The sequence below is a fragment of the Eubalaena glacialis genome, chromosome 11 (assembly GCF_028564815.1).
Source record: "Eubalaena glacialis isolate mEubGla1 chromosome 11, mEubGla1.1.hap2.+ XY, whole genome shotgun sequence".
Classification (NCBI taxonomy): domain Eukaryota; kingdom Metazoa; phylum Chordata; class Mammalia; order Artiodactyla; family Balaenidae; genus Eubalaena; species Eubalaena glacialis.
In genome coordinates this window covers 5,425,001-5,447,914 of record NC_083726.1, presented here as the reverse complement: position 1 = coordinate 5,447,914, position 22,914 = coordinate 5,425,001, and the positions used below count along the sequence as shown (strand labels likewise).

The following is a 22,914-nucleotide window of genomic DNA, read 5'->3' as shown; positions in this document are numbered from 1 at the left end:
CAGAATTTGTAGACTGAAATTTCAGAGAAAGGAGGGGCCTTCTGAGGTCATCTTGTTTAAGCCTTTCCCAGGCAGGAGCCAGCTCAGCACTGACGGAGGGTCATGGACACCGCAGGGAGAGGGACTGTTCCTTCTGCAAGGGCAGCGTCTTGTGCTTGGCAAGTTCAGATTTTGTCAGCTTTCGTTTTAAGTGGAAATCCACTCTTGGGGGTATCGTTTGATTCAATAAATCGTCATTATCCTCACTAGCGACCAGGGTTAGGCGTTACCCTGGGGTGGGATGTGGGAGCCCCCGTGAGCTCCACACAATAGGAACTTGAACATTCATTTAGTCAGTATTTATTGGGGGCCGACCGTGTACCAAGCTAGGTCCTGGGGATGCAGCCTGGAACAGGGTGGACACAGCCACTGCCTGGGGAACTGGAGGGTGGAAGGGTACGCAGACTGGGGGTGTGTGTGGACAAGGTCGGTGCAGACAGGGCAAGTTCTGGGAAGAAAATAAGACCGTGATGTACTGGAGAGATGCAGGTGGGGTGGGAGACTTTGGAGGCAGAGGGATTTGAGCTGGGACCCATGATTCACACATCCCCCTCCCCGCCCCGGACCTAGGAGGAACCCGTGGCTCGGTCCAGCAATGGGCTGAGGACAGCCATGATAGGGTAAAACGTTTAAGTCACATTGTACATCTAAATCCTGTCTCCTTTGCTGACCCTCTGTGTGCCTTTCCAAACACCTGTGCAGGATTCTGATTTTCTACATGTTCGGAATGTAGCTCGAGATTTCCGACCACATCAATTGTTTAAATGCACTGACATTGTGCCAGAAAGCCAGAAGGAGTATTCGAAGAGTGATGGGACATGTCATAGGACATAGGAGCCATCTTAAAGCGTGTCCATGTTGTGGACAATTGAGCATCAGAAAGTATAGCACTCTGAATTCAAAAAAATCCGTGCATTTACAGTGACACTAAACAAGGATGAAGGTGAAGACCTCCTTTTTCTTTTCATGTATTTTTTTTTTTTTGGCCGAACCATGCGGCATGCGGGATCTTAGTTCTCCGACCAGGGACGGAACTCTCGGGCTCCCTGCATTGGGAGTGCGGAGTCTTAACCACTGGACCACCAGGGAATTCCACACGTATCTTAAATTGTCTGTAGGCTCCACTTAAATGGGGCTTTTCTTGGTTCTGGCCCACTGCTCTACCCCTTCCTCTAAAAGAGGAAGTCCCTTGTTTAACATTTTATATTTATATAATTGCAGACTTAGAGAAAAGTTGCCAGAATAGTATAAAGAATTCCTATATTTACCCCAATCCCCATAAATGTTAACATTTTACCATATTTGCTTTATCCTTTCTATCTTCTCGATATAGATATAGATGCAGGTATTTAGATATAGGTCAGTCTATGTAGATAGAGATCTATGTATCATCTGTCTGTCTATCTAGATAATTATCTATCTTTCCTGAATCTTTGAGAGTAAGTCACATAGGTTATGCTCTTTTATCTGTAAATACTTTGATGTATGTTTCCTAAAAACAAAAACATTCTCTTACATAATTTTAGTACAAGTGTCATTACCAGGAAATTGATGCAATAGCGTTATCTAATCTATAGGCCTTAATTCTATTTTTCCAGTTGCCCCGATAATGTCCTTTTCCCCAAAGAAATGCATTTGGAACAGTTCTTCAATCTCTCTTTACTCTTCGTGACATTGATGCTGAAGAATACAGGCCAGTTATTTTCTAGAATATCTCTCAGCTTGCATTTGTCTGATGTTTCCTTCATGATTAGATTCGGGTTGTGCGTTTTTGGCAGAAGCTATGTGTTCTTCTCAGCTCCTCTTATCAGGAGACATAACACGTTGATCTATCCCATTTCTTGGGATATTTATTTTGATTACTTAGTTAAGATGATGCTTCTCATGTTTGTCCACTGAAAATGTACCTCTTCTTCCTAACTATCTCGTGGGGGAAGGATTTCTATGGCTATAGGGTTAACTTTCCACCAGAAATAATTAGAAAACTGGGCAAAAATGTAGGAGAAAACTATTTCAGACATTAGACCAGAGGCAGGGCAGGTCTATGAACCTTAAAAAAAGGGGGAGACAAATGAGGTAAACCCTATGATTGCCCAGCCTTCCTCCCTGGATGTTATTCCTGGACTGGGGTGCAGGAGTGGGAGCTCAGAGAGAGCCCAGTGGTGTCACTGAATTGAGGAGACAGAGACCAGAGTTTGAAGAGGTCAAGGTTAAAAGCAAACTTTAAAAGTATCAGAGTAATTCACAATTAACTGCCTGCCAGAAAAATGCCGACAGTCTTTAAAGGAATGCAGCGAAATTCTCCCAACAACGGAAAATCCCTAATGTCTACATTCAGTTTAAAAAATTACTAGAAATACAAGGCAGAAGAATGTGACCCATAACCAGAAGAATTAGTCAATAGAAGCAGATCCAGAAATGACAGAGATGGTGAAATTAGCATTCTACAAGACAACTGACCTGGGCTCTTTAAAAATATTCATGTCGTGGAAGACCATTCCAGATTAAAAGACTCTAAAGAGACATGACAGCCAAATGCCACCAAGTGGAACCTATGATCCTGATTGGATCTTGCAGTAAAAAAACAAACCCCCTGTAAACAGCATAATAATAATTGGCGAAATTTGAATATGGATGAAAATATTACTTTTTCTTGGGTGTCATGACGGTACGTGTCCCATAGAAGAATATCCTTGTTTCTAGGAGATAAATTCTGAAATATTTAGAGATGATGTGTCACAGTCTCTCCCTGCAATTTATTTTTAAATGGTTCAGAAAAAGAGTGAAAGAAAAAGCAAATGTAGTAAAATGTTAAAAAATAGAACAAACAACCAAACCTGTATTGAGATTTTGGGATGTAAATATCATGTACATACTTTATATAGTTATGTAAGCATAGCTATGATAGATAACTCTAATATAATTATATAAAATAATTATATAGTTTCCTATATAAAGTTCAAGTTTAAAAAAATGGTATTGAGAGATAGACTCATTCTGTGAATTGGGGTATCAAAAACTGAGACGTTACCAGGAAAATATGAACCCAGGAGATGTTCTGCAGGGTGTGTATATGAGTATGTACACTTTCATGTGCATGTGTGTATGTGTGTATAACTCCGCAAGGAAGGAAGTATGGGTAATTATTACTGTCCTTTCTGCAGCTGGTCATGGGCTGTAATTATATTTAGATCTCTTCTACTTTTCACTACAGACTTGTTTTACCCCTACCTCCCCCCGCCCACCAACCAGGACTTCAGCTGCTTCCTGTTTGTTTCCTTGAGGGGGAAACCTCAGTCTTCCTTTCTGAGGGTTCTGAGTCTTTCCTCGTCCTGTCACTATGGGGGGCTGTGGGTTGCCATTCATTTTTAGCACATGACATGACAGTTCTAGGAGGCACCCCAGGGACTCTCCTGGGTTCCAGATCCCCTCCTCCATGCCCCTACTGTGTTGCAGTAACCCTACTTCCCCTTAAAATAATCAGGCTTACATCCCCATCCAACATGGTAACCCTCTTTTATTTTTTACCCGTTGGCCCAGTGGCAAAAGGACACACTCACGGCCAGGTTGTGTGCTCCTGGCAAAAGTATTCCTCTCTTGGGTACTAAGCCTCTTAACTGGCACAGGCCAAGGTGCTTTCCCCTTGTTGTCAGGGCTGACCCCGAGGGAAGCTGTAGCCCTGCAGCCTCTACTTCTGGATCCTCCCAGTCATCCCTGGCCAAGCAACTTTACCTGTTCAGCCAAGACGCAAAACAAATTCTATCATTTTCTCGATGTCCCATGATGTGACACAGCAGAGATTTGGAAGATGCTCATGCATCCAGGCTTACTCTCTCTTCTTGCGTGGAGACTACTGTGTAAATGAGCCCGAGTGGGTCTGCTGGAAGATGGAGCCCATGTGGTCAACCGCCAGCCTGCCACGGCCAGACCTTTGAATGAGGCCATTCTGGACAACCTGCCACCAGCTGACCACAGAAGCGTGAGAGAGCCCAGCAGAGGTCACCCAAGCTGTTCCAGATTAGAACTGCCTGGCCAACTCACAGAATCACACGCTAAATAGAACGGCTGTTGTTTTGAGCTACTAAGTTTTGGGGGTGGTTTGTTATGCAGCAAAAACTAACTGATACACCCACCCTGCCTTAGATGAACAAAGGCTGCCCTTTGGCCTCTGCCATTTTGAAGTGACCTCAGTTCCACTGAACTTGGGGAGCCCGTCTCAATGGCAGCTTCTCCCAGCATCATTCCTGGGCTACCGAGGATGGCCACTGATGTGTCCTCTGGGTCTTCTCAGGGGAGATGGCCACATGTGACAAACCCACTCAAATATCCTTCCACATTGTACCAGGGTATGGCTGGCATCCCATTTTCATTCAGTGGAGGCCAATGCCAAGTCCATTTTCAGTAAGCAACCTAGCAAGTGGGTTAGAACCACTCCCAGCTGGTCCCACTGGTGCCCCGGGATTCAGAGTCCCCAGCAAGTACATCTCTATCAGTGAAAGCAGCCCGATCTACAAGTGTGTCTCTTCTTCCCTGGCCCCACACCCTTCCTACATGTTTCCCCTTTTTGGCTGACATAAATTAGCAAATGTTTACCATTTTTAAAAAGATATAAACCTCACCCCCCAGGTTTGACTTTGTGTCTGCCCTCCAGAACAGGCTGGACCTGACTGTAGTTTTAAGTCTGGGGGCTGGGAGGGCGACAGGGATGGCGCGTGAGAAGAGTCAGCTTGCCCTGCAAGGTAGACCTCCATGAGGTCACTACAAAGTTTCCTGGGAGGGGAGAGCCTCTCCCGTCAGCCATGCGGGCAGGGCTGCTCCTGCTGCCGGGATTCAGGCTTGGGCGCTTGGATTTAACTGCAGGTGACTAGTCCATCCTTGGAGTCCCTCTTCCCCCAGAGGACGCCCTGCCTTTCACATAGGAAACTGGGCGAGGCTGTGGATTTAGTCTGCAGTACACAGGATTAGATTCTGCATCTGATTTTCATCTGTATCAGCCCTGTAACAGCCCCAGGAGATGGGAATTCTTTTAGGGCCATTATAAGAACTCCCTGGTACTCTAACTAGAGAGGAGTACCAGGTCACCTGGACAGAGGATTTAAAGCCCTGGGACTATTTACTTTGAAGAAACTCTTTGGTATGCCAATAAAGAAACAACTCATCCACAGTTCTTGAATAAACAATGCTTATCATATTGTGTATTGAAACCACAACGCAGTCTGCCGAAGCTAGGGATTTAATAGGTACTTAGTTCTGGGCGATTACAGGTAATTGTTTTGCCACCGTGTGCCTTGACCTACTAGATTTCATTCTCTGACGGTTACTAGGTCGTCACTGTCTTGAAATCAACCAGAACTAGTAACCAATTCCAGATCCCCATCCCTGAGGGTACATTGCCTGCAATTATTTCTGGTAACCAATCCTACGTTAATTGGGATTCAGCTGCAGGTAACTGGAACCACTTTAGTTGCTGAAGCAGAAGGGAATATAACACAGGAAATCAGGTGATCACAGAGCCATGGAAGTTTGTGGGAGCAGGCTGGAGAGGGGGTCCTCCATCAGTGACTCACAATAATACTGCATGCTGGCCCCCTCTGCCACCACCATGGAGCTCCCGAATGATGGCTGGCTCCAGAGGCACGATTTCGGGACCAGATATTTTCTATTCACCTCTCGGATCCACTCGCCACTGTTTTCCACCCTGACCTCATGGACTGTTGCATCAGTGGGCTTTCTGGCCTCTGACTTCCAGTTGGATTTGACCGATGGGAGGCCCTGGCAGGAAAAAGGCGTTTGGAGGAGAGTGAGGTCAGGGTATTTATCCCTCTGGCTCTGCCCCTCTGCTGGGCCACGGGGGGTTGGCTGCATCCTTTACCGGAAGCCACAGCCCCTAGCCGTGGCCCCTCTTAGCGCATGTGTCGTTCTCTTCCGGGGCTCTGGAATCCATTCCTGCCTCTGCCCCCTTTGGCTTTGGAACTGGGACAGCTCCTTATGCTGTTAGCCTCGGGGTGCGGTGCCATGTCTTCTGGGTTCCCTAAACCCTGCCCAGGCAGTCCCTTTACTAAATACTCTCCAGTTTCCGCATTTGAGCGTGCCATCTCTTTGCTGCCGGGACCCTGGGCAATGCACCTACTGGGCTGCAATCCAGGGCTCAGGAAGCTGCCACCCAAGCATGGGATCCGTACCACGCTGTGCCCACCACACCTGCCCTGGCAAAATGGGTGTCCAGGCACATCTCCTTCTCACTGCATTTTGTCACGAATCCCAGTCTCGCGTGGGTGCATCAGAATGGCAGACTAAACCATGCGCCTCTGTGTCTTCCTCTGTAACGTGGGGATATAAAAGCACCTGCCTCTGAGGCTGGGTTCTAGTGAAATTAAAGCCCTGACAATTATGCTTGCTTCGTCAGTTACTCAACAAATATTAGCAGCAATGTCAGTAATACCTTTTGTCATTTTCATAGCATTTCATGAACAGCCACCCTTTCCTGCTTGCACGCTTCTCATCTGCTCTGCCCCCTTTTCTGCAGGATCTGTCCACAGAGAAGGGGTGGTTAGCTTCCGGTCACTCAGCACTGTCACCTGTCGCTATGGAAACTCGCGATTTCAGCCTGGCTCATGAAGATTCAAGCTCTAGAGACCAGCTTGAGTCTGCCCCGCTGTCCTAGGATCTCTCCTTCTGGAATTCCTCTAGTCCTTTGCACGTTCCCTCTACCTGGAATATTCTTACCCATCTTCTTCAACTGGCAAGCTCTTATACATCCGTCAAAGCCCATTTCCCCTTTGGAAAGACTTCCTGATCGCCTAGGCAACAGTAACCATCAATATTTATCCATTGAGCCCCCTTTGTGCCAGGCGTTGCTCTAGACACTGGGACAAAGGAAACCTTAACGGGGCTGTGGTAAAGAATCATGAGAGGATCTACTCTTTAGATAAGGCAGCTAGGGAAGGCTTCCTGAAGGAGGAGGCACTTAAGCTGATGATAACAATGCGAACTAAGCCATTTTAAAAGCTGGCTTAGGGGCTTCTAGGCAGAGGGCACAGTAAGTGTGAAGACCCCGAAGAAGGAAGGTATGTGGCACTTTCAGGGAATAGAAAGGTTGTCAGTGTGGCTGGGAGGGCACGAGGGCGGGAGAGGATACGAGATGAGGATGGAGGTGTAGCTGGCGGGTCACATGGGGACCTAGGGGCTGAGCTGGGCAGACTGGATTTCTTTTTTTTTTAACATCTTTATTGGAGTATAATTGCTTTACAATGGTGTGTCAGTTTCTGCTTTATAACAAAGTGAATCAGTTATATGGATTTCATTTTAAGAGCTATTGGACACCACTGACGGCTTTTGAGCAAGTTGGGATGTGAAGTGGGTCCTCTGGTCGCCTGTGGAGAACAACTCGTGGGCGGGAGGTGGGGTGTGAGTGAAGCTGGCAATGCAAGTCCAGCTAGTAAAGGCTCCCGCATGGTCCAGGAGAGAGGAAGCGGGGCCTGGCCAGGCTGGGGACGAGGAGCTAGGGCTGACAGTCTGCTGATAGTGGGCCTCGGGGGAAGCCGACTCCCAGCCTCTGGCCTCAGGAACTGGCTTGGTTTGCGTACTGGGGAGGCGAGAGGGAGAGAAAGAGGTGTGGCTGGGCCCCAGGGGCAGAGCTTTCCGGTGGGGCTGCAGCGGCATCGCTTTCAGAGCATCAGGCCCTACAGCCCAGCAAGGAGGAAGCTCCCTGCAGATGCGGCCCGGCAGGCCCGGCAGAAGCCACAGGCCCCGGAGGAAGTGAGCTGCTTGCCCCTGCCTCCCAGCCAGCCCCCGCGGCCCCCGCCGACCTAGGGAACCCGGAACCTGTTTTGGTTTGGAATCCGGGGACCACTGTTTGCCCTCCGTGGTCTTGGTTTCCTGGCGTGGAGGAAGCAGCCAGGTGAGTCCTCGCCTCTGGGGCTTTCTGCTCGGCCGTAATGCTCGGGCACCTGAGCTCACGCAGAGAGAGGGAGGGCTCCGAGGGGCCTCGTGGAAACGGAGCCCAGAGAGCACAGGCTTAGCTGAGCCGCCACCGGGAGGGAGCCGGCAAGGCAGACCCTGCGCCCCGGTGGCCCTCTCGCCACCCAGGCTTAGAGGCGGCCCGTTCCTCCCGCCACAGAGGCCCAGACAGCCAGAAGGGCCCTTGCTCACCTCTCGTGTAGCCAGGCCAAGAGTCTCCCTTTCCACCCTGTCGCCTCCCCTAAGCTTCATCCGATGTGTTGGGGAGAAAGGCCAGCCCCAGTCTCCAGATGAAGAAACAGAGGCCCAGGTCAGGGAAGGGGCTGCCCGGGGCTGCCGATGGCTGGAGGCCACTCCCAGCTCTGCGTGCACTCAGCTGCCTTTGGCGAGCATCGAGTCCAGCCCCTCCTTGTAAGGAAATATCAGGACCAGAGAGGGGAGGGTATTTGCCCAAAGTCACACAGCCAGAATGAGGAGGAGCCAGCCTGGAACCCAATCTCTTAACCCCCAGGCCAAGTTCTTTCCTCTCCTCTGGCCACACCCTTTGAACCGAATCCCGTCCAAAAGGAAGCTTGGGAATATAGGGGATGGAGTTGGCCCAGTGGCTGTGTTCTCCCCCCTCCCACACTTTAGGGCAGGACGGAGCCACAGACAGTGCCCCGGTGTCCCCAGGCTGGCTGCCAGTGTGACAGGGTGGCTACAGCCCTGCGAATGCTTCCGTCTCACCGCAGCTCTGGGCCCTGCCGCTCCAGCCAGGCCTCCCCGGGGCTGGAGCTGACCACCAGCTTCTGCTGTGTGAGGCCCCTGCCCCGAATGTCCGCTTGGGATTGGGCGTGCTGGGGAAGACCCAGGGGCAGGAGAGAAAGTGGGAGGGGGGGCAGGGCCCTCAGCCGAGCAGGAGAGGAAGTGAGTCCAGGGGACCAGGAAGGAGGTTCTGAATCTGCCGGGCCCGGGGGGAGCCTGGCCCCTGCCCCCGGCAAGGACGAGGACGGGTACCTGTGGGCTCTGGGAATGCTGGCCCTTCCCGGCGAGAAAAGAGACCCCCCAAACCACCATGACAGGCCGGGGTGACAAGCTCAGAATTGGGGCCAGGCAGGGCCAGGCCACCCCCCTGAGAGCCCAGCCTGCACCCCAGTCCCGTCCACTCACTCACAGTCTGCGGTGCCTCTCTGTGTCCCCCCTACTCAGGCGCAGGGCCCAGAGAGGACAGGCCTGCTGTCCCCCAACCCCGCCCCCGCAGGAGCTCCTGGTCTGCAGATGTCACCCATCGGTGTGTTCACCGCAACCAGCCATAGCGGCTCCACGCGGCCCGCCCAGATTTCCCCCTGGAGCTCAGCCCGAGGGTCTTCTAGATCCATGAAGCTCTGAGAAGTGGGCTGCTCCCTTGGTCCTACTGCCCAGGGTGGGTGGGCTTCCCGTGTGCTGCAGTGGGGCCATGGGCTGGCCGCCCTGCGCCTGACCAAGGACCCCATCTCCCAGCCAACCCTTTGCCCAGGTCGAGACCTCAGTCGCTGCCTTTCTCCGCACCTGTGTCCTGCAAGGATCGGCTCCGAGCTTCCCTCTCACCAGGGGCCCCGTCCCTTTGCCCAGGCAGCGCAGTGACTTGTCCATCCAAAGCCAGCTCCCACCCTCTCTCTCCCTGTGCCTCCTGGTCTGGAGGAAACGACACACAGAGTGAATTTAGAGCGACTCAGATGGTGATGTCCTGTTTCCTGCATCCCCAGGGCCGACAAGGCAGTGATGGAGCCGGAGCCCCTCTACAACCTGATGCAGGTCCCCGGGAGGGTGGACCCACCGGCCGGGGAGACACTCTCACAAGGTGCCGGGCCGGCGGGGGGCGGGGGGGAGGATCTGCCTTGTAAGAACCGAACAAGCCGTGCTGGGTACTGCATTGCTTTTCTAAGTTGTCAGCTGGACACCCGGTTCTGTCCAGCCTCTGCCTATGCCTTCTGCTTTATACTTGACCCCCTGCTTCTGGAACCTTCCCCAGAGTTATCCCCGTATCCCACATAACCGCATATCTCCAGGTTAATGAGGATACTGATTGCTGTGTGTGCCCACTCTGGGCTGGGGCTGTGCTGAGAACTTCTTATACGCAGCATCTCACCTATTACTCTGAGGATGGGTGTTTTTACCTCCTTTTTACAGACGAGGAAACTGAGGCACAGGGAGTAACGTAGCAGAGCACCAAGTCCAGGGTCGCGGGGCCGACTCCGTTAACTGGCGTTCTCAGTTTACAAGTGGTTTCAGGTTGGAAAGCATCATGAGGAAAATTGCAGTTCAGGTGGTAGGGCTTAGTGATTTGAAAAAATATTTATTTTTTGTTTTAGAGTTGGTTTAGAGATACTTAGAGTTCTGGCAGGCAGAGCTGGCACATGGTATGATTCAGAGTGGCAAGAAATCTGCTCCAGGAAAGGGCCACAGCCATTCACACACTCGCTCGCTCTCTCCCCAAGCGTCTGTCACGGGCCCGCCCTCCTCTCGTCAGAACACACGGGGCTGGGTGGTACGCAAAGGTTTTCAGAACGTCTAGATGTCTCCAGCTGGGCCACGTGAACACAGAGGCAATGCGTTTTGTGGATTTGGGCAAGGCCGCCCCACTTGGTGGCTCAGTTTCCCACCCCATCCTTTGGGACTCGATTCCAGAGGTCCCCCTTGGCCCTGACCCTTGTGGGTTCTGAGGTTCTTAAACTTGCAGGAGATGCTGACCCAGGTCATGGGGCTCATAGGACGAGCCAGGCAGCCTCAGTGTCGTGCCCATATGGGGGAGCCAGATGCCGGTGAACTCTGTCCTGGCCCCTTGGAGCCCAGGAACCTGGGCTCGTCTGAGCCGTGGCTCCTTCTTATATGTGGGTAGAGTTGCCTGGTAAAACAGAGGATGCCCAGTTAAATGTGAATTCCAGATAGACAAGAAATAGTTTTCGACTTTAAGTATGTTCCCAAAATATAAATACTGCAGTGTCTGAGGATAAGCTGGTGTTCATGAGGGAAATGCGGGGCGGGAAGGGCATTCGGGGGGAGGCTGGAAGAGCATGGGCAAAGGAAGGGAGGTGCAGAGGATGAGGCGTGTCCGGGAAATCAATCTCTTTGGATGTTTGGTGCTCAGGGTGTGCGTGTGTGTCTGTGTGTGTCTCTGTGTGCAAGTGCGTGTGTATGTGTGTGTGCCTGTGTGTTTATGACTGTGTGTGTCTGTGTGTGTCTGTGTGTGTGGGGGCATGTGTCTGTGCATCTGTGCGTTTGTACATGTGTGTGTGCAGGGGTGTGTGTGTGTGAGTGCACTTGTATGCACGTGTGTGTGCATGTGTGTGTGTGCGTGTGAAGCAGCGCGACCGATTTCCTCTTGTGGTCGAGGTGCCAGCTCTGGGGGCGGCCTGCAGGGTCCTCAGACACATATGCTCATCTCTGCTTCCAGGAGAAAAGAAGAAGTTCCTGCCACCCACTTCCAGGAAGGATCCCAAATTTGAAGAACTGCAAAAGGTGTGGCATCCTTCTCTGACCCTCTTTCTCTGGAGGAGTCTTTTTGTCTTCCTGGGGTGGGGACCGCAGGCTGCCCCCTCCCCTCCCCGACCTCAGGCTGGTGGGTGGCGATCCCGCAGGCCCCTGGGAGACTTGCTGAGTGGCTGCGTGAAGGGATATTTATTGAGCACCGACTGTGTGCCTTTACGTACATGATGCCAGCAAACTTCACGGCAGTTGAGAGGGATCTGTTGGCACCTGCATCCCAGGGAGCAGATGGTGAGGCTCGGAGAAGTGACCTGACCTGTGGGGGACACATGGCTGGCCAGCGACAGAGCTGGGATTTGACCCAGGTTGTTGGCCTCCAATCTTGTGCTCCTTCTCAGGCTCAGCTGCCCAGGGCAAAGGACAGCTGGCGAAGTGGGCAGGTGTAGGCATGCATCACCCACTTCTTGGTACTCTTCTTGGCTGTAGGACAAGCTGGGCACAGGCTTGGGACCTCCATTTTCCTCTGCCCTACTTCTGTAGTTTCCATGGGGCCTTTCTGTTGCCTCCTCCAAGGAGGCCTCCTGGCCTGCACCACCTTTGACCCCCTAGAGGATTTGTGGCCCATTTTCCATCCTTTTCTTCCTCCCTCCCATTCTCTCCATCCCCCCATCTACTTTTCCCTCTGTTGGGCCCTGGGACACAGAAGAAAACCTGGTGGCACGCTGACACGCTGACACTTCATCTTAGTTTGGGTTCCTCCAGAAGCTGATCCTGAACTAAAGATTCAGGTGCAAATATTGAGTTGGGAGGTAATCCCAGGAGACAAGGAAGGGGAGCAGGGAAGTAAGACAGGTGGGAAGGAGACACCCAGGGTGGGTGATGGAGCAGGTGATGGTTGTCGGAGCTCAAGCCGACTGGGAACCTCTGGGAGCCAGTATGGAGCGGGCACCTTGGAGGCTTCCTGCTGGGGCAGAGGAGCTGGGGTGTTTATCCACCAAGTCCCGTGTAGCTCGGGCTGCTCCCTTAAAGGGATGGGGTGCTGCTTCTCTGCACTTCTGACCTCCAGAGACAGCCCTCGGGCTTTGCTGCAGTTTGCGGGAGGGGGCGGGACACCAGCGCCCGTGTATTATCAAAACCTTACATAGAACAAACAATAGCCCGCAGTGCTCAGGTCTTCGGGAGCCCAGAGCAGGCCCCTGACTCAGCCTGGGAGATCAGAACAGGCTTCCCAGAAGAGGTGATGCTTTTCCTGGCCTTGCAGGATGGGTAGGAGTTGGCTGGTGGGAGGAGGGCAGAGCTGAGACTGGTGAGAGGCCGGGTGAGGAGTGGCCCCGGGCTAGCTGTCACTCGGGGCCCACAGGTGCTGATGGAGTGGATCAATGCTGAGCTCCTGCCCGAGCACATCGTGGTCCGCAGCCTGGAGGAGGATATTTTTGACGGACTCATCCTGCACCACCTTTTCCGTAAGTGGCTGCTTCCAAATCTGGGCAGTCCTGGAGGGCTGGGTGGTCCCGACTCCCCTTGGGCCAGCCTGGGGCCTGCTCAGTGCCCTCTGCGGTGCCCTTGGCAGACTGGCTGCAGGACAGTCCCATGAGCTACGGCTTCCTGAGCCCTTGCCACGGAGCAGGTGCAGTTAATCTTCAGAACAACTCTGTCCTGTGACTATGCCCGTTTTACAGACCAGGAAACTGAGTTCTGGGAGGCCTGGTACCTTGTCCAAGGTCTCATCGTGAAGAAAGTGGGGGATCCAGGGGTCTCGGCTTTAACCACTGGGCCACCCTGCCCCACAGGAATGAGAAGCACGTTGACGTGTGGGAGGCTGGGGGGTGGGGCACAGGGATGGTCAACGTGAGGTGGGCCCGGGGCAGAGCTCACCCCATCATGCAGCCTGCGTGCCCCGTGAGGAAGGGCAGCACCCTGCCTCCCTGGAGGAAGCAGACTAGCTGTGGGTCCCCTGCAGGGGCCCCAACTGTCCCCCCCGCCAGGCTTTCCCACCCTCTCTCTCCCTCTTACTCCTTCCCCTGCCCTCAGAGAAGCTGACTGGAGTCAAGCTGGACGTGGAGGAGATTGCCTTGACCGCGGCCAGCCAGCGGCGCAAGCTCGCGGTGGTCCTGGAGGCTGCCAGCCAGAGCCTACAGGTGGAGGAGCCGCAGGCCAAGTGGAGCGTGGAGAGTGCGTGGGGCTGGTGTCGGGGAGGGTGGGGGGAGGCAGAATCACAGCCCCCCTACTCGGGGTGCGGGGGGGTGCTGCCTTGAAGCACAGCACAAGGGTGATAAAACGCAGCCTTGTCTATAATGCGGCCACTGCTTACTGAGTTCCAAGCATCACACACGCCCTCATCTACCTCGTCAGATGGGCACTAACCATCCTGCTTCATTAATTTAGCTAAGTTGCATCTGCAGTGCCTGCTCGTAAGAAATGGGAGTGTGCAAAGCCCCACCCCGTTAACCATTTGGTATGATTTCCTGCCATTCCAACCTCTACATCTTCCCCATTTTCCAGATGAGAAAACTGAGGCCAAGAGACATTGAATAGCTTCACCGAGGTTGGGTGGTGAGGATGTAACAGTTTTCAAACCCGCTTTTTGTTGGGTCCCCTGCCACTACCTTCGCCACTGCAAGTCTCACGTTCAGTAATTGATGTTTGTAATGTTGGCCCCGAATCAGGTCGCATTCAGCTTAAATCTAACAATTTGTTCGTCCAGGGCCCTGCTGTGGGACATTTAGCTGTTTAAACAGCACTGCAGTGAACATCTGTGTGTTAAAATCCCCGTCCACAGGGTGGATTGTGCCCTTGGGCTGTACTTGCAGAAGAGGGATGACTGGGGCAAAGTGTGACTATTTTTAGGTTCCAAGTGTAGATCTCCGGACCTCTGCTCTCCTGAAGGCTGGACACAGAGCTCCTCAGCCTGCAGAGGGTGGTTGTACGATAAGGAACCCACCATGTGGCCCCAGGTTTGGTCGTCCTCCAGGGCTCTGACCTTGTGCCCCCTCCCCTCCCAGGCATCTTCAACAAGGACCTGCTGGCCACCCTGCATCTCCTCGTGGCCCTGGCCAAGTGCTTCCAGCCGGAGCTGTCCCTCCCGACCAATGTCAAGGTGGAGGTGATCATCATGGAGGTAAGGCACAGGGCGCCGTAGGATGCCTGCCTGCTGGCTGAACATCTCGGGGCCATATCGCCACACCCTCGATGGGGGCGTGCTGCACGGGGCGGGGGCTGAACTGGGGTGAGTTCCAGGGAGCCATGAGAAACACCAAATCCCACCAGGACAGCAGTGGGGGGTTGGGCTGGAGCTGTGGGCGGGAGATGCTGAGAGGCCAGTGAGGCCACGAGGAGGGCTGTGGGCCGGCCACTCCCACCTACTCAGCAAACGGCACCTGCCTGTGGCATCATGAAGGTCCTGGCTGACGGCAACCACATGGGCCGTAAGTGACCATCTGTTCACGGCCTTTCTGGAGTCTTCACACCACTGGGCCACAGCCACTGCCCTCTCACTGTGATGGTCTCATCCCTCGACAGATGGGTGTGACGAAGGTTCCAGGGACCTTTCTGGGTTTCTCCACCCACGGGGCGCTCCCTGTCTAGCACGTGCAGACTTCTGCTGTAGCTGATGCCCTGGGAGTCCATGCCTTCTCTCTCAGACAGACCCTGAGCGCCACAAACAGGCCCCACCTGCTTCTGCTCCCCGCTCTCCCCTCCCCCAGCCCCTCGGTACCTGGGGGGCAGCCGGCTTCTCTTTAACCCACCCGACAGAACACGCTGAGTACAGCCAAACTCAGAGGAATGCACTCTTACTTGTTCAAAACAATGGACTTGAATTCTCCACTGAGCGGTGTCATGGCTTTGTTTACACGTATGTAAATCAGAGGTGACTTCATTCCTTCATTCATTCACCCACTCATTCATTTGTTATTCAGATGAACACGTGTCCATTGATACCCTGTGAGCCAGGCACTGGGCAGACTTTGGGGATACCTGGGGAACGAGGCAGACGCGGTCCCCATCCTCGTGGGGCTCAAGGCCTGTGGGAAGAAGGACAATTAAGCTGGCCCCAGTGGTGAGGGCTGCTCAGGAGGCCCCCTGAGGAGCGGGTGAGGCAGAGTAAACTGGGTCCCTCGGGGCTGCTGTGGCCACTACAGTCTCCTCTAGTGGCAGGCGTGGTCCTAGAATTTTCTGTGGTTCATCCTTTCCATCCCCTTTTCTCTCTCCTAGAGCACCAAGAGTGGCCTGAAGTCGGAGATGTCGGTGGAGCAACTCACTGAGTGCCGGTGAGGGAGGGACCAGGGGCGGAGGCCGGCTGTGCTTTCTCAGGAATGGGTGGTGGAGCCTGGGGCCTGGGGCCGGGGGCGGGGCAGACCTGCCTGACCTTCTTGGGAGGGGCCCTCACTCTGCCGACCCTTCTAATTGCTGCGGGGCCTGCATCGGCCCTCACAGGGCTCGCCCGCCACCCTCCGCAAGCCCGGCAAAACAGGCAGAGCTGGGGTCAGAAGGGGCTCTGGCCCTCGGTCATGAGGTCACACTGCAGGCACTGGGGGCCAGGAGGGACCCGGAAACTGGGGTCTCTGGACCCCAACCCCAGGCTGGTTTCCTAACACCTGGAGCCGGGTGCTGCCGGGAAGCCTTTCCCTCATCCATGGCGGGGAGATTCTGCAGCCGGGCGTGAAACTGACAACCAGTGCCAGGAGGCAAGGGCGCCGCGGGCTCACTCATACCACCAGCGCGTAGTGAGCACCTACTGTGTACCGGGTGGGGCTGGGACCTGGAGTGCCCGGGTCAGCCAGCTGTCGGCCTTTCGTCTGTCCGCGCACGCAGGACACCAGAAGTCGATCAGCCAGTAAGCTCTCCCCTCTGCCTCGACACCCACCGGCACAGCATGTGCTTCATGGCAGAGGTGGACATACTCACATCGGGACGAGGGCCGGGCACGTGCGCTCGGGAACAAGAGAGCCGCAGAGTCCTGGGGTCTGGGAGAAGCAGGGGGTCCCATTAGGCGTCTCTGAACTGCAGGCCACAGGTCAACCTTTAGAAGGGCCTTAGCAGCGCGGGACCAGGCTGGCCTGTGGCCTAAACTCCTGACTGCCTGGGTGGTAAAGGAAACCATACATGTACCTCGTACCCCCGACCCAGGCCCTCCAACACCCCAGCTGCGTTGTCTCTCCAGGGAGACGTGGCCGCTTTGCATTCCTGGACTCCCTTTTGTTGGAGATTGTAACTGACCTCAGCCAAGGGTCCCTCCCTCCTGCCACCTGTAGGCTCACACTTCCGGGCACCTGCCCAGGTCCCTGCCCCGTTCCCTGGGTGGGAGCCCAGCCCTGCTGCAGGTCCCTGGGTTTGGGACGCTGGTTCTGCCCCGTGAATTGTAGGATCTTTACTGGGTACAGGCAGAATGTTTCTCATCTTTGCAAAGTTGCAAGAGCTGCAGAGGGCCCCTGGCTCTCCCTGCCGGGCAGTATTTCTCCAGACCCTGCCACATGTGGCTGCCTGGCTTCCCCACTTTGCAGCCCACCCCTGTCTTGTCCAAAGGTCTTTCCGGTTTTGGTCTGAGAGTGGGCTCCTTGCAGGAAAGTTGTGGATTCTCCTTTCCGGTCTAACACTTACTGAAGGCCTACTGTGTGCAGGGCACTGGGCTGTTTCAGCTCCCTTAACCCATTTTACCCTCAGCAACCCCAGCTGGGTGAGTTCAGTTCTCTTCTGCTCGGAGGCTGGGCAGCCAGCCCCACCTGGACTGAAATCCCAGATCAGCCATGTCTGAGCTATGTGCCCTTGGGCAAGTCACTCCCCCTCTCTGAGCTTCTTCACGCCTCTGATAAAGGGGGACCCATGCCTACTTGTTGGGGCTGCTGTGAGAGTTATAGGTGATGTATATGAGGGGACCTTCCCCCTCCTGTGCGCCCCCAGCCCTGAGGTCCTTCCGGTCTACGGCTCCTGGATGTCCACTGGGGATGGGGTGGGGGGAAGGGCTCAAACCTCTGCCAGCTGATGACGGGTAAGGTCTGTGGTCCAGGCGTGTGAGCCGAGCATGGCCAAGGGCGGAGGAAGCAGACCTCTGCTGGTCCCTCCTGCCAGCGGGGCCCGTGCGCTCGTTGGCCCATTTACCCTCCCAAGGTCACGCTAGGAGGAGGGCTTGTCCCCGGCCTCGAACCACCCCAGCCCACCCTGACTCGGGGAGGCTAAATGACCTCCCTGTCACCCAGCCACTGAGCGGCTCTGCACGGGGCCCTGTCAAGGCTGAAGCTTCAGGCTCCGAGTTTGGGGAACTTGAGAGGGAGGGTGCAGTTAGTGGTCATGGGCGCTGCACCCCTTCTCCCTTCATGGCCCTAAAATCACCCTTCTCAGCCGCTGATGAGCTCGGAAATGTCTGTGAGGGCAACACAGGGATGTGTGCCCCTCCTGGCAGCTGCCTCCGTGCTGAGCCCTGGGTCTCAGGCTGCCCTCTCCACCCCCCAGGTCCACGGTCGGAGGGGCCGCCCGGCTCTCCAGGGAGAGTTCGGCCTACTTGGGGCCCAGAACCTTGCTTCTAGGAGGTGCGCTGGGGCGGAGAATTTAGCAACAAAGTCAAAGAAAAACCACTCAAAAACAATAAAAAGGGAGTGAAAGAAGCCAGACACAAGAGAGTACATACCATTTCATTTCATAGACGAACAGACAAAATGAAAGGCCAACAAGACAAATCAGAGCAGTGGTAAACTTTGTGGGATGTAATGGGACGGGGGAGCACATTGGGGGTGCTAGGAAGGTTCTGTGCCTTGTTGGGGGTGGTGATTACACACGCGTGTGCATATGTAAACATGCACCAGCTCTATAGTTAGGATGCGTGTGTTTTTATTGTGTGTGTAACATGCCCCCCGCAAACTAAAACAGCAGCCACGGAAAGGACACAATCCAGACATTTCTAGGTGTGGGAGCCTCAGGGGAAGGTTTGAACCTCGTTTGCCATTTGCTTTCCACGAGGGCCCTGCCTGCTTACAGAGCTTCCAGGAAAAAGCAGCTCCCCAGTTTCTTTGTCAACCTTCCCACTGCCGGGTCTTGTCATATGAAGAGACTACAGGTTTGAGGATGGTTTTTTTTAACCATGTGTTTCCTTTTTTCCCCCCTACAATTTTCCCTTTAGCACAGACAAGGACCAACCTTCGAGTGAGTACTTTCCTAATTTAGGGAATCTTTTTCTACTGGATACGTGTGGAGACAAACATGTCATGATGACAGGTTGATTATTGGGTGCACTCACAGTTCTTTTGTGGTCTGCTATGTGTATCTCGAGCCCTCTTGTCCGTTTGTCCCTCCTTCTGTCTGTCTGTCCATGGATCTGGCTGTTCCTTCTTATGATACCGCTCATATGGGTAGAGAGATTTATAATTCCCAGCAACTATGGAGTGTTCAGTGTGTGGGCTCTGGAGCCAGGCAACCTGGGTTCAAACACTAATTCCCCCATTTATTAGCCACGTGAACTTGGGCAAGTGTCTGAACCGGTCTGTGCCTCAGTTTCCTCATCTGTAAAATGGGATTAATAATGGCACCCACCTCTTAGAATGGTGGTGAGAGTGAAAAGATACCTTGTGAATGTGCTTAGCACAGAGTAAGTGCTTAATAGTGATTGTTCACTAATTTGGCTGCTACTTTTGTGACAGAGATCTTCACCAATCAACTGATTAACCCAGCCTTTCCTTCTTCATTCATTCATTCATTCCTTAGTCAGTCTGCCTGGCCAGTTGGTCATCCATCCATCCTTATACCAATCCATCTATCCATCCATATACCAATCCATTCATCTATTCATCCATACATTCACCCACCCATCCATCCATCCACCCATCCATCCATCCTTCTATCCATCCATCCATCCATCCATCTACCAACCCATCCATTCATCATCCATCTATCTTAACATTATTTTTCCTCCTTGAACCTTACCCACTTGGGACAAAGAGCTGTATGGGCAAGGGATTCTCACCTTGGTCATCCATCCATCCTTATACCAATCCATCTATCCATCCATATACCAATCCATTCATCTATTCATCCATACATTCACCCACCCATCCATCCATCCATCCATCCATCCATCTACCAACCCATCCATTCATCATCCATCTACCTTAACATTATTTTTCCTCCTTGAACCTTACCCACTTGGGACAAAGAGCTGTATGGGCAAGGGATTCTCACCTGCAGAGGAGGAAATAGTGACCTGCGAGGGGCTTCTGAGAACAGGGGCTGAGAAAGGTTGAGTGGGGAAAGGGAGGAGAGGGGAGGCAGGAGGGAGGCTGGTCGGATGGCTGTGTGTGCATGTGTGGAGGGGCAGCTGGAGGACACAGGGGTTGCCTAGGGAGCAGTGTTTGTTAGGGGGCTGCATGAGGCTGGGTCACACAATGAGGGGCAGGGACACGGAAAAGGGCTTCCTTAAAACCGTTTCTAGCATGTCCATCCTGTTCTGGCCTGTGCCATCCGAGTGCACATTGGCCTCTGAATTCCTGGCTACTTCAGGGACACAATTTCACTGACCACAGGCCAAGAGGTCTGGGAGGGACCACTGGTGTTTCCACCATGTTTATTGGTTTATGGGGCATTTTAACGTGCATGATGCTATCTGGTGCTACTTTTCCCCCTTCACTAATGAGGGAACTGAGGCACAGAGAGGTGAAGTGACTCGTTCAGAGTCACACAGCAGCTGATTGGCAGAATCAAGAGGGAAATTCTTCTGCTCGGTTTGGGTATTCAGTGCCTGGGGAGCATTCTCCCCAGGGGAAGGTGAAAAGCTGCATAGCTGCGAATAGTAGGAATGCAGCTTGTGGGAAAAGGACATTAGTCTGAGGACTTGACACCTCTGAGGCTGGACCAGTGGCCTGAGCTGCTAAGATGCAGCTCCGTGGGCATGACTCAGCTGCTGAGGGCGCTGGTCTTTTGTGCGCTGTAGCGAAGTCCGGACTCTCTGGGAGGGCTGGGTGCCCTTATTCTGCCAATCCACAAACGCTGCGGAGGAGACCTCTGGGCCAAGAGTCAGTGCGGGGCTGGTCCCTGCTCAGCCACCTATGGCAGTTCCCGTGGGCTTGTGGGTGGAGCAGGGAACCAGCTGGAGGCAGGGCAAGTTCCCAGAGGAAGGGATGGTGTCCACGGCAGGAAAGATGACCATTTATTCAAGTCCTACTGTGTGCCCAGCCGCCATCACAAGTGTGTTATCTGCTCCCAAACTGGGTATTTGCAATGACCTCACCTAGTAATTATCAGCCATACTTTACAGATGAGGAAAACAAGGCCCAGAGAGGGGAGGCGACTCTCTCCAGGCCACACAGCCAGGGGAGCAGTGACTCTGACCCAGACCTGTTCTTTAATTCAAGAACCTTGAGATAAAACTACATCTCCCTCGAGACTGGTTATTCTGAGAAACTTTGGTGGAAAAAAGTCCCTGTTTGGCCCAAAGATAATAGCATGGTAATGAGGTGTTTAATGGATCTGTCTGCAGAGGACGTCTTTGATGAATTATTTAAGCTGGCTCCGGAGAAAGTGAACGCTGTGAAAGAGGTAAGAGAGGTCAAAGTTCCAAGAGTACCTCCTGCCGCCCACCCACCCACCGCCTGCCTGCCTTGAGTCTGGGGGTGGGAGTGGGGCAAAGGGAGAGGAATCGGGCCCTGACTCTGCACCTGCTGTGCACCGGGTGCCGTGCGGGGGCCTTTTTGTGACCCCAAGTGGGAGGGTCGCAAACCCGAGCTGGGGACCTGGGGCCCTTGTTCTTCCCTGGGTAGGCCATCATGAACTTCGTCAACCAGAAGCTGGACCGCCTGGGCCTGTCCGTGCAGGATCTGGACACCCAGGTAGGGACTCAGCTGCAGGGTCTGGGGCAGGGGAGGGGGTTCCACAGGGCACTGGGAGCCTGGGCCCATCCTATGTGGCCTGGCGTGTGTCACCTCTTGGAACCTTGGGGTCCTCTTCTCCAATGGGGATGTTGCTGGTAGGCGGTATTGCCAATCAGGGGCACGACGGGGATCCTGTGAGGTGGGGATCTCAGGGTTTGTCTACGCTATTACTTTTCATTGTAAAATAACCACTTTTCAGCTCTTTTTTCAAAATTAATCTTGGTCTATCCAATCCCAAGACTCAAAGCACATGAGGTTTCCCTAACTGCATTCGCTCGCAGCGTTTATTAGGTTGTGCCGTGTGCCAAGAGGGGTTGTAGGTGCCGACACAGCCCCGTGTCTGCGGACTCCCTGAGTTGCCCAGCCCACTGTTCTGGGGCAGGAACAGAATTTTAGGAGGTCAGCCTTCCCCAGTGGGTCGTGGCCTCCCACGAGGATGCTGTGCCCTGTGGTTTCCCTCAACACAGCGGGGCGCAGAGAAGCTGTGAAGCTAATTGCCAGCCCAGGGCCTTCAGGGCAGCAATGGAGCCTGCTGGAACCTGGGCGCGTTAACTGGGCGTGGTGGTGCAGGGGTCGGGCCACGTGGGTTTTGCTCACACAGCATGGCTGGGGGCAGGTGGTGAGGTCAGGTCTGGTCACTGGAGCTGCTGATGTCTCAGGCACAGCCTGACATTAGCCAGCGGGGAACGGGGTTGCTATACCCCTGTGCCTGGTAGCTAAAGCCGATACAGCCCTCACTATGTGCCCGGCCCTGAGCAAAGTGCTTTGCATACATTAACTCACTGACTCCTCCCAACAAACTCTTTAGGTGGGAACTGATACTATCCCATTTTACAGATGAGGACATTAAGCACAGAGAGGTTAATTAACTTGTCCAAGATCACACAGCGATTAACTGGTGGACCTGGGATTTAAGCCCAGGTTGCTGAGGCCAGAGTTTGTGCTCCATCACCACCTCGCACGGCGGCCACGTGAGAAGTCTGTGTGTGACGTGGTGTGGTGACACTGCAGGGTGGAGATAGCAGACTCTGAAGCCAGATGGGCACGTGTTGCTCCTGGGCTCTGAGGACACCTCCTCCACCTTAGCTGTGTGGCTTTGGACCTGGACTTCTCTGAGCCTCAGGCTCCTCTTCTTTTAAAATGGGTACAGGGATGCCAACCTCATAGAACTGTGAGTAATAAATGAGATGATGAGCATCCAGGCGTTTTGTGTATTACCTGACACACTGTCTACACATAATAAACAATACATTTGTGGTTTTATTGTATTTTATGTGGGAGTAAACAAGATGATTTCTTAGGTTTACATTCTACCTGTTTCATCTTTATCTCTCCCTTGGTAAAATAATGACATTTGGAGAATAATGGCACATGTGAGGATGGTATTTCGACTGCTGGATAAAAGGGGATATTAAAGTCCCTGGTATTTTGGTGGTATTACCAGGGAATATGCCAAACTAATAGCATCAGAACAGACCTAATATGAGGAAATTCCATTAAGGACTTCACGTGGTGGCTTTTCCTCCAACATTCAATCTTGTGTTTTGTGTCTTTGAAGAGATTGAATAGGATTATATTAGCATATCATGTGCTGGTGCTAGGGTGACAGCTTTATCTCTGA

At 53.5% G+C, this 22,914-nt stretch overlaps 1 protein-coding gene across 1 annotated transcript in view; it reads left to right on the top strand.

Moving 5' to 3' along the window:
* Nucleotides 1–9,738: 9,738 nt before the first annotated feature.
* Nucleotides 9,739–22,914, top strand: part of PARVG (parvin gamma) — a 21,347-nt gene continuing 8,171 nt past the window's right edge. Inside the window, exons 1-9 of the mRNA XM_061205691.1 lie at nt 9,739–9,817; nt 11,411–11,475; nt 12,803–12,905; nt 13,474–13,614; nt 14,445–14,560; nt 15,655–15,710; nt 18,554–18,576; nt 20,903–20,961; nt 21,183–21,251. Of these exons, the coding sequence (XP_061061674.1) occupies nt 9,739–9,817; nt 11,411–11,475; nt 12,803–12,905; nt 13,474–13,614; nt 14,445–14,560; nt 15,655–15,710; nt 18,554–18,576; nt 20,903–20,961; nt 21,183–21,251 (711 nt within the window). The remainder of the gene's footprint in view (nt 9,818–11,410; nt 11,476–12,802; nt 12,906–13,473; nt 13,615–14,444; nt 14,561–15,654; nt 15,711–18,553; nt 18,577–20,902; nt 20,962–21,182; nt 21,252–22,914) is intronic.